Genomic DNA, 22,288 nt, shown 5'->3' on the forward strand with positions numbered 1-22,288 from the left:
ATAACACAATTAATAAGAAAAATAAATAAATCTGGGCACCTGTGCGGTGTTTCCAAATAAAATCTTCTGTCTCCTGTGTCAGTGAATACCCTCACCCTTCCACAGTCACACTTGTACTTTGCTTGAACAAAAGTTATTGTATTTCTTGCTCTTATTGTATTACTTGTATTGTAACACTTAATGTATTTGCTTACGATTGTAAGTCGCCCTGGATAAGGGCGTCTGCTAAGAAATAAATAATAATAATAATAATAATAATAATATCTCCCCTGGCAAAGCGATCATCTTAATCACAATTTGCCCAAATGAAACTGCCATTTGTACTCCCAGGGTATGGAATGGCAGCATCTAACATTTTAGCATCTGAGATGGCTTGAATATTAATGGATTTAAAATCTTTCCTGCATATGTACAAGTGCTCATTCACAGCAGGGGACAAAATTGGTATCTGAGATCCATCTATGGCAAATTTCTTGATCTAATAAATCGCACAGATTATAATGTTGTTTTTTTTTTTACTATTGGAACTCAAAGTTAGTTCAGCTGGCAACTTCATGGGCTCTATTCCAGGGTGTGAAGTTGCCAGCTTTTTTGAAAAAATGTTTTAAAAACGTGTTTTAAAGTTTTTGTTTCAGACATCTTTAAATTAGGTTAAAACTGATTAATAAAATCAATTTAGATTATTTTCTGTTTCAATCTAAAAATACGTTTGACCACCCTAAGATTAGTTATCTCCCTTCTTGGCAAACGGTACTTTGATATTCATTCTCAGTCTGTATACATATCAAGAGGATTTGACCGGTCCCTGAATGCTCTTTCTCATCAGATTTCCCTGCTATATCAACAGCCAGCTAGCTGTATGAGTGGCATTGGTATGTCCAAAAACAGGATATGCAATGAAAATTGCTACTTGCGGTACTGTCTGGCTGTCACAAGTTTCAGTCAAAATCGGCGAATTTTATGAAAACCAAATTTTAATCTGCGAGGTGCCTGCGATTCAGATTCAGCACAAATCGCTTTTATGGACCGGACCCATGGACTCTAAAGGACCCTGGTTGTTAAGTCTCATGCCTATGTAAACTCAGCCTGTTTGCCAGGACTCTGGCTTTGTCATGGTGCCAGAGTTGCACATAAACCTTTATTCTCGGTCACTAATCACTACCATCTGGCATAACAGTGGAGTGCACAGAATGCTATTTTACTTCAAAAGCATAAGCATAAAAGTTCAACATAGTGAATATAAGTCTGATACTTTAAAAATAAATTCCCCACATTTCCCAAACAAAACCTTACACCAGTCAGGGAACTAAAATCCCCAGCATCAGAGATATCTGAAACCATGCAAAGTGCTGCTTCACAGTAAAGAAAGGAAACAAGTTCCTAAAACACCTACCTTCCCTTTCCAGATGCTGACTAAGCATAATTTGTCCCCCAACACAAGTAATATCGTTATATTTGATACATTCAGGAAAGCTCTATAAACATCAGGTATATTTTCACAGCTAAGATTAATTGCTGGGTGAATATGAAGGCAACTGTTATGAGATGGATTCCTGCCAAGTTTTGTGGCAGATCTGCAATCTGGACTCTCAAGTGCCTAGAACCCCTCCCCCCCTCTCCCCGCCACCTCCCCTAACTTGTTGATTTCTGCTTCAGTGCAGCAATTCCGTTAAGAATCAGTAAAACAACTGCCCTCTACATCAGCTTTTGAAATCTGCTGATGAGGGCACTTCCTGGGTCACTTGATTGCTGTCAGGAGTATTAGACAAGCTAACACTACTTTCTATTTATTTTATTAAACCAGCTGGAATAGTGGTTTACATAGACCTTCCCATCAGTAGGGGTGTTGTGAGTTCATGTGAGAATGTTTGGTGGTTTATACTGATCCCATCCCACAATGTCACACACCCTTCACTCTCTAGAAATTGACTGCCCAAGTGATTAATCAACGATATGCATGGTTCACATGAAACTGACTCTCCTTTGACAAAAAACAAGGACTGCAAACAGACATCAACTCAAGGCTCCCTGTATTGTTGAGTATTGAAGTCTGCAGATAGTGTCTTTGAGCAATGTACAGTAAAAGAGCCTCAACATATTTTATATTGGCCTGCGCTCCATTCACAGGTTTACTGTAGCTAGGCAATGTGCCTAAAATGTTGTTTGTTGCCTTGAGTCATGACCTTTATCCTAATCTAACCCTTATGGTGGCTGTGATTTCATGCGGAGCATCCCAGGCACTTCACAATAAAAAAAAACATTGGCCAATCAATCCAGCTCAAAAATAAGCTAACACAAACAAATCTTTTTTTTTTTATTTGATTTAAAAGATTCAACTGTTCCAACATTCCTGGTATAACTTGGGATGGAGCTCCTAAGGCAGGGAGCAGAACAACTAAATGCCCTTGTCCCTCCTGATTTTAGACAACTTCCAGGAACTACCAAAAGCTCAGCCTTCACTGATCTCAAGGGATGATTCGGAGCATAAGGTATCAACAGTTCCTGTAAATATAAAGGCCTAAAACATTCCCTTACCGTTACCATTACCATATGGGTATTTACCTCCTAAAGACTCGAAACCTGAATATTGTATACCAAAGCTGCTCAGCAAGCCTGTGACGCAGTCATGGCCCGCCCCGAGGACACAAAAGGACTGCGCTCACAGATCTCAGCATAATTTTTTCTTCAAGCCTGCTGCAATCATGGATGCAGCGACCTTGAAGGTTTCTATTTCAGGGAACCAGGGTTATGATAATAACCCAGCATTCCCTTTCAAGTATGAAATGTAACCATTACCGTATGGGTGAGTGTACCAAAGCCGTCACAAGGGCAAGATTGTAGAACGACTGGAAGGCTATAAGACTAAGCCTAGAGGCTGCCCTGTGCTTTACCACACAGAACATCAGTAACAAGTAGCTAGGGTGAAAAAACTGAGGGAGAACTCACCTCTATGCCTGTGCTGTAAGGATCGACTGAGAAGTCGCCCTTAACTAGCTCTAGTTCCAAAACCAGGGTTTTGAGGATCCATGACATTAAGTCTGTAGAACCTAGTGAAGGTATCGGAGTAGCCCACATTGCTGCATTGCAAATGTCTCCAACAGATACACCCTAAAATAAAGCCCACAAAGTTGCCATGCACCTAGTGGAATGGGCAGTGAGGTTTTCTGGAGGGGGCAAGTTGACCAGCTTATAGACAGTCCTGACCGTGTCTGCTACCCACATGGACATCACCTGCTTAGACAGGGCTTGACCATGGGACTTCGTCCCATAGTAGACAAAACATTATTCAGACTGCTTCCAGCTTTTCGTCCTGTCAATGTAGTGCAGTGATTTAAGAACCACAGTAATGTTTTGTTAACAATGTGTGCGAGCAAGCACTCTGGCTGCAGAATTTTGAACAATAATGCCTGAATGGAATGACAACTGTCCAGCTTGTAACACGATACAGCTACTCTAACATACTACCATGGGGGATTCTTCCTCCATTTTGGCCCCTGAAGTTCTCTAGCACTGACAAGTGTGAACAGGCTCATCAAATTGTTTAATCTCCGTCCTTGAAGGCGGAGATATTTGTACTGTAGTAGAGTTAAAAAGGTATGGTGCACTACATGTATGTCAGAAAAGCCCCCCAGACACATACATATATATATCAAGAAGTATCAATTTGAAACCCTGTGCTTCCTACCAGAAATGACCTCAACATGAAACTAGGGTTGCAGGCTTAGCAATCAGTTTATCCACAACTAAAACTGTAAAATATCCTTTTGAGAAATTCCTGCTGATTCTGGATCTTAAAATAAAACAGCTGTCAGAATACTCACAATAGATGCTACAGCCCTAACTAGCAGAAACTGAAAATTGTTTTGTTTTTGTAATTCTCAATGGCACTGCAGGTTATTAGGCAACCTCAAACATCCTTAGACTAAAAATGAAGAATATGTCACATTGCAAATGCCTCTCTTTCAATTTGTTTAACGTACAAAATATATAAATAGTACTCATGGCACAGATAATTTTGGACACATTCTACAGTTGTGTTACCTGCAGTGCTGCAAGGCTATTAAATTTCCCTCTCATTCGGGAATGTGCTGGCACATACCTCTCCTCCCTGTTTTGACCCACACAGACTCTTCCTCCATGTCGAGGGCTTGGGTTACTGCAGGAGCGCTGCCGAACCTGAAAGCCAATCCCACAAGTAGTGCTGCAGGGAGACCAAATAGTCCAAGGTGTCCAGCCTCCATTCCTGACCAAAGAGTGCTGCCATTAGTGGTGAGCTAAAATTCCAATGGTAAATACCACCTAATGGTGGCAATCGTCATATTATCATGGTTTAGTTTAAAATAATCTAGTTATTTAAAAAAGCAAACTGCAGATGATTGGAAATCTTGTATGCAAGGAACACAGCAGAGGAATGCAACACAAGTAAATATAAATAATAACAAACAGCTGTCTGACTGAATGGACAATTGCTTACTGACTCTGATTTCCATAATTGTAAAGTACCTGGAGCAGTTGGCAACCTCCATGCTTGGGCCTTCACACAGCTGACCACCACACTGTGGGGCTGGACTGTCACAGGATCTGGTCCTGCAGTGGCAGGAACCAACACTATTACCATCAGTGTGGCTGCAGGGTTTCCAGAGTGACCAAGCTCCATAGTGCCCGTCAATGGTCATATTCATTGACTGTTAACAAAAAAAACAAAAATGCAATTTTAATATTGCATTGTTTTGTTTTATATATTGAAGAAATGTAACATGTGAATAGCTGTGCTGGTCCCCATATATGATGTATGAATATAGAGTATATATACTTTTTTGGTGATACCTTTGTAATAGGTAAAATATGTATACAAATATATACACTTTTAAAACCTAAGAGACTTTTGTGGTCTTGAAAGCTTGTGCATATGGTACTTTTGTCTAGGTCACCTCAAAAATTAAAAGGTTTGCTTAAAATGCCAATATTTATACAGAAGCACAACCAGTTTTCTACACTATTGTATGCTGCCCTTGTATTTTTTGTATTTGACCCACATCGTTGCCAATGTTTCAGTAACTGTTATACACATTTCTTTCCAACATATGGTATGTGTCCTTGGAAACGTTTCACTTGTCTTTGGTTCATGTCTGGCTCTTGCTGCATCTCTTGAAAATTGGCAATGATGCTGGGAAACTGAACAATCAGTTTATGTGCCCAGCAGATTGGCAATGGTGTTACAGTATATGAGAGAATGTGTTGCAGTGTTATTCACTGGGCATGATCGAGGGCTGCATGATGTAAGGGACCTCAGGAATTAATGGAAGATATGTGCTTATAACTTAAACAGAGATTCCCCTTGGCTCACGGAGAGACATCCTCAAGGAGGTGAGACCAAACCGATCGGTCTCCAAGGCTGGGAAGCAACCGTTACATCCCCCAAGGGGGGTCTAGATGAGAGAGATGGGAGATCTCAGTGATAGATAAATTTGGCCGGGGGTCCCCCTTGGGTCTTGGAGAACCTTCCTCGCGGAGGACGAATCCAGCAGCAGCTGGGCTTCTAAGGATGGGAAGTGAGCTTCACTTACCCCCAAGAGGGAGACTTTTGCAGAAGAGAGCGCAGTTGCAAGGTGAAATAGCCGAATAGCAGATGAAGCTTAGTGGGAGAGGGGAGGATGATGGAAAACAAAAACGCAAGACAGAGGGCAATGCAAGCTTGGGGTTTAAATAGGGGATTAGCAGATGTTATTGGTAGGAAGAAAGTAGGAGGAGGAGCCATCTTTCATGCCCCCGGAATAACACACAAGTTTACAATGCTACATTATTTGGCACTGAACATTGCTATGATTCAGGTCAAGATAATCCCTGTTTGATAAGATCACTAGATTGAAACCAAAGCAACATGTTGATCATCTGGATGTTGATTTTGTTTTTCAACAACCCCCTTCTGTACTTTTTTTCCAGAGATAATATCATTTTTGAGCAGTTCTTTTTATAAACAGTTTTGTGATAAACAGTTAAACCCTTACAAAAAGTACTTTAGTATTACTATAAAAACACTCAAGTACTGTACTATAGTAAAATGAGAATACTATAGTATACTATATACACAGTAGTAGTATAGAACTGTACTACAGTATTATGTTACTGTACCATAGTACTATTATAGTACTGAAATATAGTATTACTATTGCACTGTACTATACTGTACTATAGTAGTACTATTGATCTGTGTTACAGTACTGTGCTCATTAATACAGTAGTACAGCTACAATGTAATACTACAATAGTCAAACATACAGTACAAGTACAGTGGTAATATTAGTAGTAAGCCATATTTAAACACAGTACAGCATTTTCCTAATGCTTTACTGCGAATAAAACCAAAATAAAATGTTTATTATATTTTTTATTTGTGTACAGAATGTTGTTGATTTTGTATATTAGCAGTTTAGTTTATCAGTAATGTGACACTTCTAGCAAGCAGTTTTTCTTTGTTATTCACTTTAGTTCTGATAGCTGCATTAACTTATTTTTATGTAGATGTAGTGGTTACGGCTCTGGACTCTTGACCAGAGGGTCGTGGGTTCAATCCCCGGTGGGGGACACTGCTGCTGTACCCTTGAGCAAGGTACTTTACCTAGATTGCTCCAGTAAAAACCCAACTGTATAAATGGGTCATTGTATGTAAAAAAAAAAAAAAATGTGTAAAAAAAATAATGTGTAAAAATAATAATAATAATAATAATGTAATTGTATGTAAAAATAATGTGATATCTTGTAACAATTGTAAGTCGCCCTGGATAAGGGCGTCTGCTAAGAAATAAATAAATAATAATAATAATAAGATATAACACATTCCGGGGTTAGTCCCAAGGACTTTTTTCATCATTCATGTGACAGTAAAGGTAACAGAGAGAGAATTTGTAAGTGTAATTTGATTATTAGTCTCACATTCTACACCTGTGCAAGCTTCCCTGCTGACAGTTCCATGGTTAATTGCAGCTGCTACCAAGATGCAATGAGTCTGTTTTTTTTTTTTCATTACAGGGAAGCTCACACAGATGTTGAATGTGAGACTAATAATCAAAAAGCGAATATTGCCTTGGAACTAGGTGTCCATTGAGGCACAAATCCACAAATCTCTGTAGTGTTTCTAAGTCATTTTCTAATGTAGCATTTCAGATTGATTACATAGATACTATACTTGGTGAAAGGTGTCTCTGTTTGCAAGCCATTCTTTCAGTTAGTGTTGCACTCGCTTGGTCTTGGTTCGAGGTTTAACATAGAAACTGATCACTTTTTTTTTTAACATAAATTAGTGCCAGATATCTTTATTTAAAATGAGATTCTTTCAAAATTGAAGATTTGCGACCTGTGTAGTGAATGTAAGTGCAAAACAGGTAAGATTTATGGAATTATTTTGTTAGCTAAAATTACTTAAACGGAACAGGAAACCTACCATCTTGACTGGCCAGCAAAATATTATTTTGTTTTCTGGGCATTTGTATATCAATCAATAAAAAAAAAAAATCATGCTTTGTTGTCTGATCATGACGTCAAATTGCACTTTAAAAGGTATATATAGAATATAAATAAATCTGAACAATAGTATGTTAGAACTAGACAGGTGCTGTCTCTGCAGAGCCTACAGATGTCTAAGGTTTACCAAGCCAAGCAACAAGGATAACACAATACATTAATATATTACCATAACTGTTCTTTACAAATCCGAGATAAACAAGTATAGTCACCATTGGACTGGAAAGTTGGGTTAGTAACTCTGTGGCAGATTGACTTCCCATGAAGATGATAAATATACCTACAATCTGAACACAGACAGAGAAAACTGAACGAGTGTCCAGGGTTTGCTGCCTGGTCCAACAGCTCTTCCTGTCATCTAGGCTGGCACTTCCAGCTGTGTGAGGTCATTGAAACTCAGCATGTACTACCACAGGCTTGAAAACAGTAATCATTTTAGAAAGGGCTTGGTTACAAAGTCTTTTTACAAGACAAACTTAAATTCCAACTGTTACGAATCTTTATAATTTTTGAAATTCAAACACATTATTTATTTGAATACATAGTTTCCCATACCTGAGCTGATTGACTTAATAAAAATGACAAATGTAAACCAGTGTAGTTCATTATGGAAGTTAATTCAATTGAATATTAGACGACACAGAAGCGTTAACAGCAATTTGCTATAAAAACATAATGACATAAGAAAGTTTACAAACGAGAGGTGACCATTCAGCCCATCTTGCTCGTTTGGTTGTTAGTAGCTTATTGATCCCAGAATCTCATCAAGCAGCTTCTTGAAGGAGCCCAGAGTGTCAGCTTCAACAACATTACTGGGGAGTTGGTTCCAGACCCTCACAATTCTCTGTGTAAAAAAGTGCCTTCTATTTTTTTCGTCTGAATGCCTCTTTATCTAATCTCCATTTGTGACCCCTGGTCCTTGTTTCTTTTTTCAGGTCAAAAAAGTCCCCTGGGTCGACACTGTCGACCTTTTAGAATTTGGAATGCTTGAATCAGATCGCAGCGTAGTCTTCTTTGTTGAAGACTGAATAGATTCAATTCTTTTAGCCTGTCTGCATATGACATGCCTTTTAAACCAATAATAATTCTGGTCGTTCTTCTTTCACTCTTTCTGAGACATTTTTGAATCAACATAAACTCCTAGATTTTTTATAGATTCCTTCTTCAATTTCAGTATCACCCATATGGTATTTATAATAGACATTTTTATTGCCTGCCTGCAGTACCGTTTCACACTTTTCTCTATTAAATTTCATTTGCCATGTGTCTGCCCAGTTCTGAATGCGGTCTAGATCATTTTGAATGACCTTTGCTGCTGCAACGGTGTTTGTCACTCCTCCTACTTTTGTGTCGTCTGCAAATTTAACAAGTTTGCTAACTATACCAGAATCTAAATCATTAATGTAGATTAGGAATAGCAGAGTACCTAATACTGATCCCTGTGGTACACCACTAGTTACCTTGCTCCATTTTGAGGTTTCTCCTCTAATCAGTACTTTCTGTTTTCTACATGTTAACCACGCCCTAATCCATGTGCATGCATTTCCTTGAATCCCTACTGCGCTCAGTTTGTGAATTAATCTTATTCAGGACTTTGCCAAAAGCTTTCTGGAAATCTAAATAAACCATGTCATATGCTTTGCAATTATCTATTGTCGATGTTGCATCCTCAAAAAAGTCAAGCAGGTTAGTTAGACACGATCTCTCTTTCCTAAAACCATGATGACTGTCTCCCAGAATACTGTTACCATATAGGTAATTTTCCATTTTTGATCTTATTATAGTTTCCATAAGTTTACATATAATAGAAGTAAGGCTTATTGGTCTGTAGTTACCTGGTTTGGTTTTGTCTCCCTTTTTGTGGATCGGTATTATGTTTGCAATTCTCCAGTCTGTTGGTACAACCCCTGTCTCAAGAGCCTGTTGCATGATCTTAGCTAGCGGTTTGTAAATAACTTCTTCCATTTCTTTGAGTACTATTGGGAGGATCTCATCCGGCCCAGGGGATTTGTTTACTTTAAGAGCTACTAGTCCCTTTAACACCTCTGCCTCTGCTAAAGTTATTTAAAACTAGATAGGAGCAGGTTAATACCACTCCAGCCAGTTTCTATTACTGGTATACAGCTATGGCCAAATATTTTGCATCACCTTGCAACACATTTTGCTTCATAAAGTCAAATGAAAGCTGCTGAATAATGTTATGTTAACATATTGAATTACATACCGCTATATAGTTTCCCATATACTGATAAATGTGACATTTCAAAATCTAACATGAAATACTGTACTACTATTATGGCTTCCAGTAGACTTTTCCAATATCATTTTGTAGTTTCTTACATGATGTTAAATAAAATATCTAAATGATGTTCATATATATATATATATATATATATATATATATATATATATATATATATATATATATATATATGTATATTTTTTAAATGATGTCTCAATCCTATAATTATTGGTGATGCAAAACTTTTGGCCATAGCTGTAGAATCCCCTACTACAGCCAATGTCACACTTTGGTAGATTGAGCTTGTATCCCTGACCACCTGTTTTTTATCTGGTTAGTAAACTCTTCTGTCTCTTTGGAGTACTTACCGGACACTCTGTGATGCTTTGCTCCCATTGACTCATACTGAGACTCTCATCCAGGGTTGTGCATTTCTTCAGCACCAGGTCCCAACCACAGTAGGGGTCCCGGGCTCCAACACAGGCACTGAAAATATCAAATGGAGAGGTCACATACTTGAACTTTCACCTCTCAGCTTTCACTGAAACGTTGCATATTTGAAAACATCTTAATATATCATCATTGTGGAAGGATATGACAAAACCTGGCAGAATCAATCACTTTTGTGTCATAAGGAAATGGTTCCTAATTAATTCAGATTAAATTTAAGGTTAAATGGAAAGGGTTTTAAAACATTGTTTTCTCTTACCCACCTGTCATTCATGTTATCTGATTTCCAAATCATATCCTTTTTTTCATTACATGATTGAAACATTTTTTTTAGCCAAAAGCCTATGGGCAGGATTTTCAAACCAGTGTTATTGTATCAAATTCATGGTATAGTAACGAGAGCTTTAGTAGCAAGTGATTTTCAAACAAAACATATTAATTAAATCAATCTAATGCTTTGAAATTGAGTCAATGAGGTTGTTAATGAACACATTTCTCATTAAAAATATTAATTGTCATAGGTCTCTTACATCACTTCCTGTCTCAACGACTAGATAAGGGGAACTTGTTAATCAAAATGCATGTTAACAAGATCAAGAAAAATGAATGGAAGCATAATTCGCTGTTATGGAAACTACTAGCATAGAGGGAGGCGGCTCTTCCACCAGCAAGCAGTAGCCAAATGGAAATAAAACGTAATGGGAATATCTATGTTGTGTATAATTTGTAATCTTAATTTAAAATTGTGCATTTTGTGCCGCCCCATTGCCTCTGGAATTGGTTCTCTCATTGAACCTCTTTCCAATTATATTGATTCTTTCTTGAGACCCCTTGTGAATGAGTTACCTTCATATCTAAGGGATACGAGTGACTTTATTGGTCAATTATCAAATGTAAGATTACCAAATGAAAATGTTATTTTAGCTACACTTGACGTTGGAAGTCTAAATACTAATATTCCACATGGTGATGGTCTCAATGCTCTTGAATTCTATCTTGATAAGTGACATCCAGGCACCAACTGTATTTTTACTTGAGATGGCACATATGATTCTCACCCAAAATTACTTTCTCTTTGAGAAAGATTTTTATTTACAAATTCAGGGCACAGCAATGGGAGCTTTATTTGCACCCGACTATGCCAATCTTTTTATGGGATTTCCCGTATACAGTAATATAATGGACACAATCCTTTCATAGATAACATCATCATGTGGAAACGATATATTGATGTTATGTTTCTGTTGTGGTCTGGTACCGATCTAGAACTTAAAGCATTTGTTGCTTATTTGAATGGTCTGATTTCCTCTATGAATTTTAGTTTGGCATATGATACATTCAAGGTCAGTTTTCTCAATACCACTGTATTTCTTGATAAGGGATCTTTATATACCACTCTGTATACTAAATCGACTAATAAAAACAGTATTCTACATGCTTCTAGCTTCTTTGTACCTCCCAAAAGGGGACTTTTTATAGTCCATTTTTGCGCCTCAAACGAATTTGTTTTAAATCTCAAGATTTTGACATTGAAGCTGGAAAATGTATGACCAATTTCTATCTAGGAATTACCCAAGGGATTGGTTAGATAAAGCTCTCTTCAAAGTTCAAAATTTGTTGCACGACTTTTACTACACACAGTCATGAGATTAAATATATTATTAGACAAATAAATATATAATATAATAAATATAAATAATTTATTTCTTAGCAGACGCCCTTATCCAGGGCGACTTACAAGATATCACATTATTTTTACATACAATTACCCATTTATACAGTTGGGTTTTTTACTGGAGCAATCTAGGTAAAGTACCTTGCTCAAGGGTACAGCAGCAGTGTCCCCACCGGGGACTGAACCCATGACCCTCCGATCAAGAGTCCAGAGCCCTAACCACTACTCCACACTGCTGCCCACACTAGCTAGACAACACTAGCATATCTTATCAACTGATACTATTGGCAGCAAAATATTTCAATCAATGCCCCATTTTACACACTATAGAGGCAGAAATATGCAGGATATATTTGTTAAAGGCGATTCTTTTAAAGATACAGCTAAAAACTGAAACAGGGGTACAGTGATAAACTGATTCTTTCCATGTTGGAAATGTGCAGCTTGTGACAATGCTATTAAAACTAAAACCTTTACAAGTCATCTAACTAACAAAGAATACAAGATTTCACAAGTCATTACCTGCACATCTGATTTTGTAGTTTATTTAATTTCCTGCCCTTGTAACTTACAATATGTTGGTAAAACCAAAAGACAACTACGGCTGCGCATTAATGAACATAAAAGTGCCATCCGTAGGAAAGGCGTACACTCACCACTGGTTAGACATTTTGCCGAAGTAAATAATTACATTTCGGAATTTTGTGGTATACAAAGATTATTTCAGTCTCGTAGAGGGGGTGACTTGAATCAAACCTACTTCTATCTCAAAATAGTACAGCCAGAAGGTATTAATGAAGAACTAGGACTATCATGTTACCACTACTATATAATTAATATTGTTCTTATTATTTTATTTCCTTCTGTATTCTCTTTATCATTAATGTTTATTTGATAATTAATTCATTATGCTATACTTAAGACTTTTGGCTTCATGGTCACTAATGTTTATGTCTATATAGTATTTACATATTTGCTGAATATTAACATCAGTATTATTCATTTCTATTATTTTTGTCTTAGTAGCTCTAGATAAATTGAAGTAGTCAAATTAATAGATCTTAAAATTCAATAATTAACAACATGATGTATTTAACTAATGATTTCTTCCATTGTTATCTTTGCTATTTTGCTTTTTTTCTGTAACTCGTCCCATAATTAAATTTTACAATAATGTTTGGTAATATATTCCCTCTAATGTCTATCAATATATTTCTATATTAATTGGTCTGTGTACATGTTGTTCTGTCTTTAATTGAACACCTGACCTCTGATATTTATCTTTAATTGAATTAAGATCTTAAATACTCAGGTGTTCTTCATTCACTAGCACTGATGATGGTCATGCGACCGAAACGTTTGCACTGACCACTTTTTGCACGGTATCTTTTTTTTTTTGCCTGTTCTATAAATAAAAGTTTTTTTCGCATAATTATGATTTTGTAGTGGTTGTTTATTGCCACTCTTCAAATAGCAGTGTGCAGATTATTTTGCACTTTTAATTACTTCATGCATTTTGTCATGCAGAATGAATATTTATTTGGAACACTTAATATAAAATATAAAATGCTTATTTACGATTATCTGGCATGTGGGCAAAAATCTAACGGCACGGATTTTAAAAAAAAACACATTAGTAATGTACCCTCATTCTGGGGGTATTTTGCCACAGTTTACTATATACAACTCTTTTAATGTGTATTTTGCAATCTCTTTTTGGTTAAAAAGAAAATAAATACCGTAAGCCATCTATGTATATTGGTTGTAATTTATTTTCTTATGTTGACATCTATTTTTGTATGTATTTTAGTATGTAGGATTGTAGGCTATAAATACATAAGTTTCAAGTGCATTTGGTGTTTGTAGTTGTTAGTTATTATACATGTAAACCATGTATGTAACACTGCATTATATATTTAGCAGTGGGAGGTCACCCATTGCAACAGCGAGAGGCAACTCGTTGCGGTCACGGCACACGCCATGAGATTATTTTGTTTATTAATTGTGGACACTGTCTTGTTTAACCTTTTTATTTTGAAACCCCGTTAATCATTGCTGATACTCAGGGTGGTTGTTTGCTTTGTTTTGTGAAATACCTGCGTATTATTTACTGGACTATTATTTGAGGAACTTTGATTTGATGACCTTTACTGTTGGATTTTAATAAAAACCCTGCCCAGCTGCACCATCAACCTCACTTCCTGTTTGTGTCATCACTTCCGGTCCTACACCTCGCTACAACCACTCCCCTCCCATAGGCGATTATTTAATAACGAAATAGGCACAACGACCACTTGAAAATGCCAAAATCAATGCAACACAACGATTTATTGATTAACACTGGAGTTATCATTTACAAACTTTTGAAAATCCTGCCCTATGTTGCTTATGAGCCTATGAGTCTGTTTTTTACTTACTTGTTTAAATATTTACCAGAAAGAGTACATTAAGATTGTCTTTAGCTGCTAGGCTTGTGCCTATGAACCTTGCCATGCTTAAACTTAAATAAAATAGGTTTCAATGATGTGGGGCTTACATGTTTTAAAAAAAGTAGGTTTTAATGATGTGATAAAGAAACAAGACACAAATGGGAAACCAAAAAACATTAATAATATGTTGGCATTTCGTAAACCCTTTCATTCTACCACTAATATGACCTGTGATAACAAATGGCCATGCACAATACATTCACTGGTTTGGAGTAAAGAGGATTCAATTAAACCAACCACACGAATGACTGCGTAGTGGGGGAGATTTATTTAGTAATGTGCCCTTCTGAAACAGTGGACCAAAAAAGATTGTTGAAGAAGAGTAAATCCCCTGTTAAATAACTGTGGCGGAGTGTCCCGCCCCTATGTATTACTATTTGTATTTTTGTTTACGGCACGGGTAAAAGCGCCGCGTCTTTTATTATTTTATATTTAAAAACCCTGTGAGGATGCATGGCTGATCAGCTACTGATTATTTAACTAGCTGACAGTCATGCATCCTTACCAAACGCGTGCAGACTCTGGCCGAGGGATAATAAGATAATTACCAACTAGTTAATCCCTCGGCCAGAGTATATAAACCTGCAGCTCTCTGCACTTGATGTTGGGTGTACAGAGGAGAGTACGGGGAGCAGAGAGAGCGAGTCACATTTAAAAAAACAATTGCTAAAACGTGCTGGATTCTCCAGCACGACACTTACTTGTTTGTTTGTTGATTCGTTTGGCCCTCGTGCCCTTTTGTTTTGTGTTTTGTTGTTTTGTTTAAATCTTTTGTTTGTTTATTAATAAATACGCTGAGTGCCATTGCACTCAGCTTCAACCGCCCATCCATTGTTTTGGTTTCTACTTCCTGGTCCGTGACGTCACCACTGCGAGCCAGTCTGTCACATATGGTGTCCAGCGTGGGACAAACAACGCCTCCAACAGCCAGGAAAGGAAAGGACTTTTTTTTTTGTTTTTTTCAAAGTGTTTTTTGTGTGTTGTGTTTGAAAAAAAGAAAATGGATAAAGTTGATGCATACATGGAGAGGTGGCATGCGCATCAGAGGGAGTTAAAGGAAGGAGGGGCTACATGGTGCCTTGCCTGCCTGGAGTATGGGCATCTCCCTGAGGTGTGCCCATATGAAGACCCCCTCTTTGTGCAGGCCTTTGATCGAGGTGAGGTGGAGACTGCGGAGGAGTGGATCCACCTGAAGGCCATACCATCGCCGCAGGTGGATCAGGAAACCTGCCTCACCTGCCTCAAAGGGGAGGAGTGGTGCTTTGCTGTCGGCAAGGTCGGGCACAAACCACCAGACCAACCCCCTCCATGGCGGGAGGTGGAACTGCTGGTCCCGAAGAAGGGAAGGAGGGGCGGTGCCAAGAAGGCGAAGCAACAGGCTACAGCGCCCGGAAGGGGGGAGCCCGAGCACCCAGCGCCCAGAAGGGGGGAGCCCGAGCACCCAGCGCCCAGAAGGGGGGAGCCCGAGCACCCTGCGCCTGAGTGGGAGGAGCCCGAACGTCCTGCGCCTGAGTGGGAGGAGCCCGAACGTCCTACGCCTGAGTGGGAGGAGCCCGAACGTCCTAAGCCCAAGAGGGGGGAGTCGGTGCGTCCACAGCCCAAAAGGGAGGAGTCGGTGCGTCCACAGCCCAAAAGGGAGGAGTCGGTGCGTCCACGGCCCGAAGAGAGGGAAGTCGGGGCTTCCACAGCCCTAGGACCCAAGCTGCAGTCCCAAGAGCCAGAAGGGGAGGAGTTACAGGCTCAACCCCCTGAATTTTTCTGGGGGGGAGAAGGGCAGGATGCTGGTGTTCCCCAGCAGCCTCTGTTTATGCTGCTGAAGGGAGCACGGCATACACCAGCCCAGCCGCCACAGCAGAGGGAGCCAGCACCGCCACAGCCTCCCTCTGAGTGGCCAGCATCCGCCCCATCGCCACTGCCTCCACCACAGTCCCCTGCAAGAGAGGCAGAGCCGCACCAGTCCCCTGCAAGAGAGGCAGAGCCGCAACAGTCCCCTGCAACGTCAGGAGACTACACGCTGCTCCCACCTCCACCGCTTCCGTCACTAGGAGCAGAGCAGCAGGAGTTGCCTCTGCCTCCGCCACCTCCACCGCTTCCTCCACTGGGAGCAGAGCAGCAGGAGCTGCCTCTGCCTCCACCACCACCAGAAGCAGAGCAGCAGGAGCTGCCTCTGTCTCCACCACCACCGTCAGGAGCAGAGCAGCAGGAGCTGCCTCTGTCTCCACCACCACCAGGAGCAGAGCAGCAGGAGCTGCCTCTGTCTCCACCACCACCAGGAGCAGAGCAGCAGGAACTGCTTCTGTCTCCACCATCACCAGGAGCAGAGCAGCAAGAGCTGCCTCTGCCTCCGCCACCTCCACCAGCAGAGGGTGAATGCCTGCTGGTTCCGCCTCCACCGCCGTGGGAGGACTGCTTGCCCCTCCCACCTCCACCAGCAGAGGGTGAATGCCTGCTGGTTCCGCCTCAGCCGCCGTGGGAGGACTGCTTGCCCCTCCCACCTCCACCAGCAGAGGGTGAATACCTGCTGGTTCCACCTCCACCGTCATGGGAAGGACTGCTCCTGCCCTGCCTCGCACCGCCCAAGGATGCCTGCCTCGCATCGCCTGGGGCTGCCTGTTGCTCCGCATCGCCTGGGGCTGCCTGTTGCTCCACATCGCCTGGAGAGCCACCAGCTACAGGGAACGAGGGAGAAGTGGAGCTCCCGCTGCCGCCTCCATGGCCAGGGGCTCCCCTCCTGAGTTCACCTCCCGAGGGTCCGCTGCCGCTGCCGTCGCCTCCCGAGGGTCTGCTGCCGTCGCCTCCCGAGGGTCCGCTGCCGTCGGCTGGCGTCACCAGGGATCCTGCTTCGCCTGGGGTCACTACACTATGGCCGGAGCCCCATGGAGGGGAACGGACAGCCATGAAGAAAGGGGGAGAGATCCGGAGACCAGCTCCCCCAGCCGCACTTTCGCGGCAGGAGATTGTGTGGTCAGAGCCCCACGGAGGGGAACTGCTGGCCGTGAAGAGGAGGGGGAAGGTCAGGACTTTCGCGGCAGGATAGAGTGTGGAGGGAGCCCCGGAAGAGGTAGCTGCCGGCCACGAAGAATTGGGGGGGTGCCAGAAGTTCCACCATGGCCACCCCCCAGAAGCAACTTGCTTCCCCCTCTTCCAGGACATTGAGACTGAGGGGGGAGGTGGCCGAAAAGGCCATGTGTGCTGCGCACAAGGGGGAGCATGTGTGGCGGAGTGTCCTGCCCCTATGTATTATTATTTGTATTTTTGTTTACGGCGCGGGTAAAAGCGCCGCGTCTTTTATTATTTTATATTTAAAAACCCCGTGAGGATGCATGGCTGATCAGCTACTGATTATTTAACTAGCTGACAGTCATGCATCCTTACCAAACGCGTGCAGACTCTGGCCGAGGGATAATAAGATAATTACCAACTAGTTAATCCCTCGGCCAGAGTATATAAACCTGCAGCTCTCTGCACTTGATGTTGGGTGTACAGAGGAGAGTACGGGGAGCAGAGAGAGCGAGTCACATTTAAAAAAACAATTGCTAAAACGTGCTGGATTCTCCAGCACGACACTTACTTGTTTGTTTGTTGATTCGTTTGGCCCTCGTGCCCTTTTGTTTTGTGTTTTGTTGTTTTGTTTAAATCTTTTGTTTGTTTATTAATAAATACGCTGAGTGCCATTGCACTCAGCTTCAACCGCCCATCCATTGTTTTGGTTTCTACTTCCTGGTCCGTGACGTCACCACTGCGAGCCAGTCTGTCACAATAACATATAGCTAACAAAATCATTAAAGCATAATTATTACCATCAATTTTTTTAACTCACATTTTCCTATATGAAAGAGGCACACATTATGGTAAGTGTATATTTTATTTTTAATGGTATTTTTCCATAGCATTTCTAAACATTAAAAAAGGCAAAAGTATTTCTAATTATAGAAATATACGTTAAGTAAGATTTGGTACAGCTAAGTTGACATTTTGCGCAAATTAACATACTTCTGTCCACCCCCCACTAACTACTGCGACATAGATCAATCACACATTTTCTATACATTATATAATTGAATACCACTCTAACATCCAGAACTTGCAAATTGAATGTCTCCATAATGACTTAGTTAGATTTTGATTATCTTATCAAAATCCCCTTGTCTTTTTTTTTCTTCTGTTTGTTTAAAAACAGGAGTCATATAAGTGTATCTAGCTGCCTTGAACTGAAACATTTGCAAAGTACAATCTTCTTTGTTTCATAATAAAAACGTAGTTTTCAGTTGGTTCTTACTGGCCCATCCAGCAAAGGCATTTTTGTGGGTCATATGATCAGGATCTTGCTTGTTTTAATCCCTCACTAAGTTGGCTGGGGACAGACAGCAATGCTTCATTTTCAATGGGTGTGATCTTGCTCGTGCACCTTCACACTCCTAATTTGAACCTCGGGCAATTCATGCACCTTCACTGGATACAGTACTGGTAAATCTAAGTGCTTTTTAGGCTCTGGTACATTACGTGCCCTTGGGCTTGATGAATGTTTAACAGAAAGCTTTCCATTAATGAACTGCTCCTAATGACTGCTGGCGAGCTTACAAGCACTGTAAAATGCATGTGGTGACATTTACATTGTGAACAATTACCACTGTCAAACGGGTGTTAATTGTGGGAACTGACTCTCATTACAAAAAAGCTACTAATTACGCGCCACATAAGATGTAATCAAACAGGCAGCTTTTTTGTGATAATCCTACATGGTACAGATAAAGTTAACTAAAGTTAACCAAAGTCATTACTTTAAATTCTGCAGTAGGATGATACATTGCAATGAAAGTTCAGAACAGAAAGTGGAAAGCACTTTTTTTTATACATTATACAATATGTTATGGGATAGCCTTCCAAGTGAAGTAGTATAATGTAAAGTGCAAAGAATGTCTAAATTGTGTGCTACTAAAGTAGATCCTATTAGTAGGGGCAAATGGTGTGCTAAGCAAATTTCAGCATTACAAGAGACAGTCAAATTGGGTGAAAGTCACCAAAAGGCTTCTACATTGACAGTGTTTTAAACGTCAGAGTACAGCGACTGCCGACATATTTAAGAACATAAGAACGTTTACAAACGAGAGGAGGCCATTCAGCCCATCTTGCTCGTTTGGTTGTTAGTAGCTTATTGATCCCAGAATCTCATCAGGCAGCTTCTTGAAGGATCCCAGGGTGTCAGCTTCAACAACATTACTGGGGAGTTGGTTCCAGACCCTCACAATTCTCTGTGTAAAGAAGTGCCTCCTATTTTCTGTTCTGAATGCCCCTTTATCTAATCTCCATTTGTGACCCCTGGTCCTTGTTTCTTTTTTCAGGTCAAAAAAGTCCCCTGGGTCGACATTGTCTATACCTTTTAGGATTCTGAATGCTTGAATCAGATCACCGCGTAGTCTTCTTTGTTGAAGACTGAAAAGGTTCAACTCTTTTCACCTGTCTGCATATGACATGCCTTTTAAACCAAGAATAATTCTGGTTGCTCTTCTTTGCACTCTTTCTAGAGCAGCAATATCCTTTTTGTAACGAGGCTCATCAGTGCAGTGTAACTGTACTCAGACTACTGAAAAGCTCATGAGAGTAAGTAAATACAAGTAGCTTTCAAGTTAAAGTGTGAGAAAGCAGTAGCTATAGAATTATGGGTAATCAGGGGAGATTATATATATATATATATATATATATATATATATATATATATATATATATATATATATAGCCAATTCTTGTTGTGAAATGTAGTGGTCTCGTCTAAACTCACTTGGGTGGTATTAAGAAACTGTAAAGATGTTGTCATAATGAGCATGTAAAGTATTGTGGTATTCTGACTTGACACTCTAAAGCCTGTGAAGGAGAAAGCTAGCTGTTATTTTCTACTGTAGTTAATACTGTACCTCAGAGGAGCTCATTATAGGGAAAGCTGTTTCATCATACTGGAGAGTCAACCCTTACTTAAAAGTTAAAAAAAAATAATACAATTGGGATACCATTGACATACTTGTGCATTAACCTAAGGAAACCCAAACAGCAGACCATAGCAAAATTCAGTAGACTGAAAACAAATACTGCAATACAGCACAATGGTTCTAAGACTGTGACACACTGTTTATTATATGATAGAATGGGTCACCACTGTGGTTTGATTCATATCATTGTGATACCATTGCCTTGACTTTTTAGTGACACTGGGTGATCACTGAAAATAAATTAGAAAGGGAAGCACTGTACCTAATAGCCCAGTGTCCAGATGTAGTCTGACTGCGTCAAGAATTGTATACATTTTACATGTGATGCATTGCTATTTACTGTATATAGCAGGTGTGGACATCTGCCCCTTTGGTACACTGAACCACGGCAGTGTTTCACATATGAGTGCTGTAAAATTGTCTAATTGTCGAGCAAACTGAAAAAGGCACCACAAGCCATTGTTTGATGAAGCTTCAGGAAGCCAAGAACAAATAAGATGAACATCATTGTTTACTAGACCACGGATCCTCTCCCGTTACCACTGGCTACCTGAAAAAAATGACTTTACTCCTCAGCACAATGAATTGCAAGCTGCCATTGTTCCGGACGATGATTAATGCAATACCTGAGCAACGTCTTCATTCTGGAACATGGAAAGGCTACCACTGGTGCTTAGCTGTGATTTATTTCCCTCTTAGTTCTCTACCTTGTTTGGTGGGGTTGTGAATTTTAGGATTAACTGCACACCACACTGGGCTGTTTTTATAAACTCTCACTTGGCAAGATTCGTGTTGTAGCTGTCCTCATTTATTTAACTTTGCTTGGAAATGCCAGCTCAGTGTGTTAGGGGCTTAGTAAAACTGTTCCAGCCAGCAGCCAGTGCTTGGGGAGTTTTAATCTTATTCCCCAATGAACGGTTGAACAAGGATGTATTATTCACACTCTAAAATACAATTAAGTAAATACTTCTTAAAACAAGTAAAGTTTCTTATTTTGACTTGTAAATTTGTATCCCCTTGAAGTAAACAGCTTCTAAAACAAGTAATGGTACTTACTTCAAACATATTTACATAACCTTAATATTAAAAATACACCATACGTCCACACACACACACATATTAAAAGAAATTTTGAAAAAAAAGATGTATATAATTAAGTTTGTAAAATAATAAAAAAGCCACTTATAGATACGATAACACATCTAGAATTTGTATTTAGGACCCTGCAATGTAAGCTTGTATGTAGAACCCTGTATTTTTATAATGTGTTGTGAATTGAGAGAGAAATACCATTGGATTCAGCATTGTGGTGACATGCAATATGAGCCACATGATATCAAGATATTTCTGATCATTTCAGTAGCCACTATAATTTACAAAATATAACAATTACTAGGTCAGCTAATCTTGCATTATATAGATTTAAATGGCAGCCGCAATTTTTAAGCACAATGTAGGACAAACATATGTCCCTTACAGTACATTATTGACTTTGTGATACAAATGATGTGTGTATGTATGTATATATATATATATATATATATATATATATATATATATATATATATATATATATATATATATATATATATATATATATATAATTTCCTTTTTTCAAGTCAGTTTCAGTCAAAAGAGCAGATCTGATAGAGGACAGATAGTATGTGCTAGGTTAGCAGGGGCTTCCATGTCTAAGGCTGCATTCACACTTCAAACGGACTCGGACTGGTTCGTTTAGTTTGAAACAATGTATCAATGTGCTTACTCTTCACACTTATCTGTGAGCAAAGGGACACCCCGCCCCTGTGTATTTTGTATTATTATTATTTGAAATGTATGGTTTGGTGTTTAAAAAGATGTTGTTTTATTTTACAGCATGGATGGGGTTAAAATTCCCCATCCATGCTAAATGCATGCAGAATGTGAC

The 22,288-nt window shown here is 39.7% G+C and overlaps 1 protein-coding gene across 3 annotated transcripts in view; it reads right to left on the minus strand.

Moving 5' to 3' along the window:
- The window catches only part of LOC117399291 (semaphorin-5A-like), a 145,029-nt gene that overhangs the window by 26,472 nt on the left and 96,269 nt on the right, over nucleotides 1-22,288 (minus strand). For all 3 annotated transcript variants that reach the window (XM_033998380.3, XM_033998379.3, XM_033998381.3), the window contains exons 12-14: nucleotides 10,132-10,249; nucleotides 4,504-4,685; nucleotides 4,100-4,243 (exon numbers count right to left, since the gene is read on the minus strand). In XM_033998380.3, coding sequence (XP_033854271.1) covers nucleotides 4,100-4,243; nucleotides 4,504-4,685; nucleotides 10,132-10,249 — 444 coding nt within the window. The remainder of the gene's footprint in view (nucleotides 1-4,099; nucleotides 4,244-4,503; nucleotides 4,686-10,131; nucleotides 10,250-22,288) is intronic.

Source organism: Acipenser ruthenus, chromosome 4, assembly GCF_902713425.1.
Source record: "Acipenser ruthenus chromosome 4, fAciRut3.2 maternal haplotype, whole genome shotgun sequence".
NCBI classification, from domain to species: Eukaryota; Metazoa; Chordata; class Actinopteri; order Acipenseriformes; family Acipenseridae; genus Acipenser; species Acipenser ruthenus.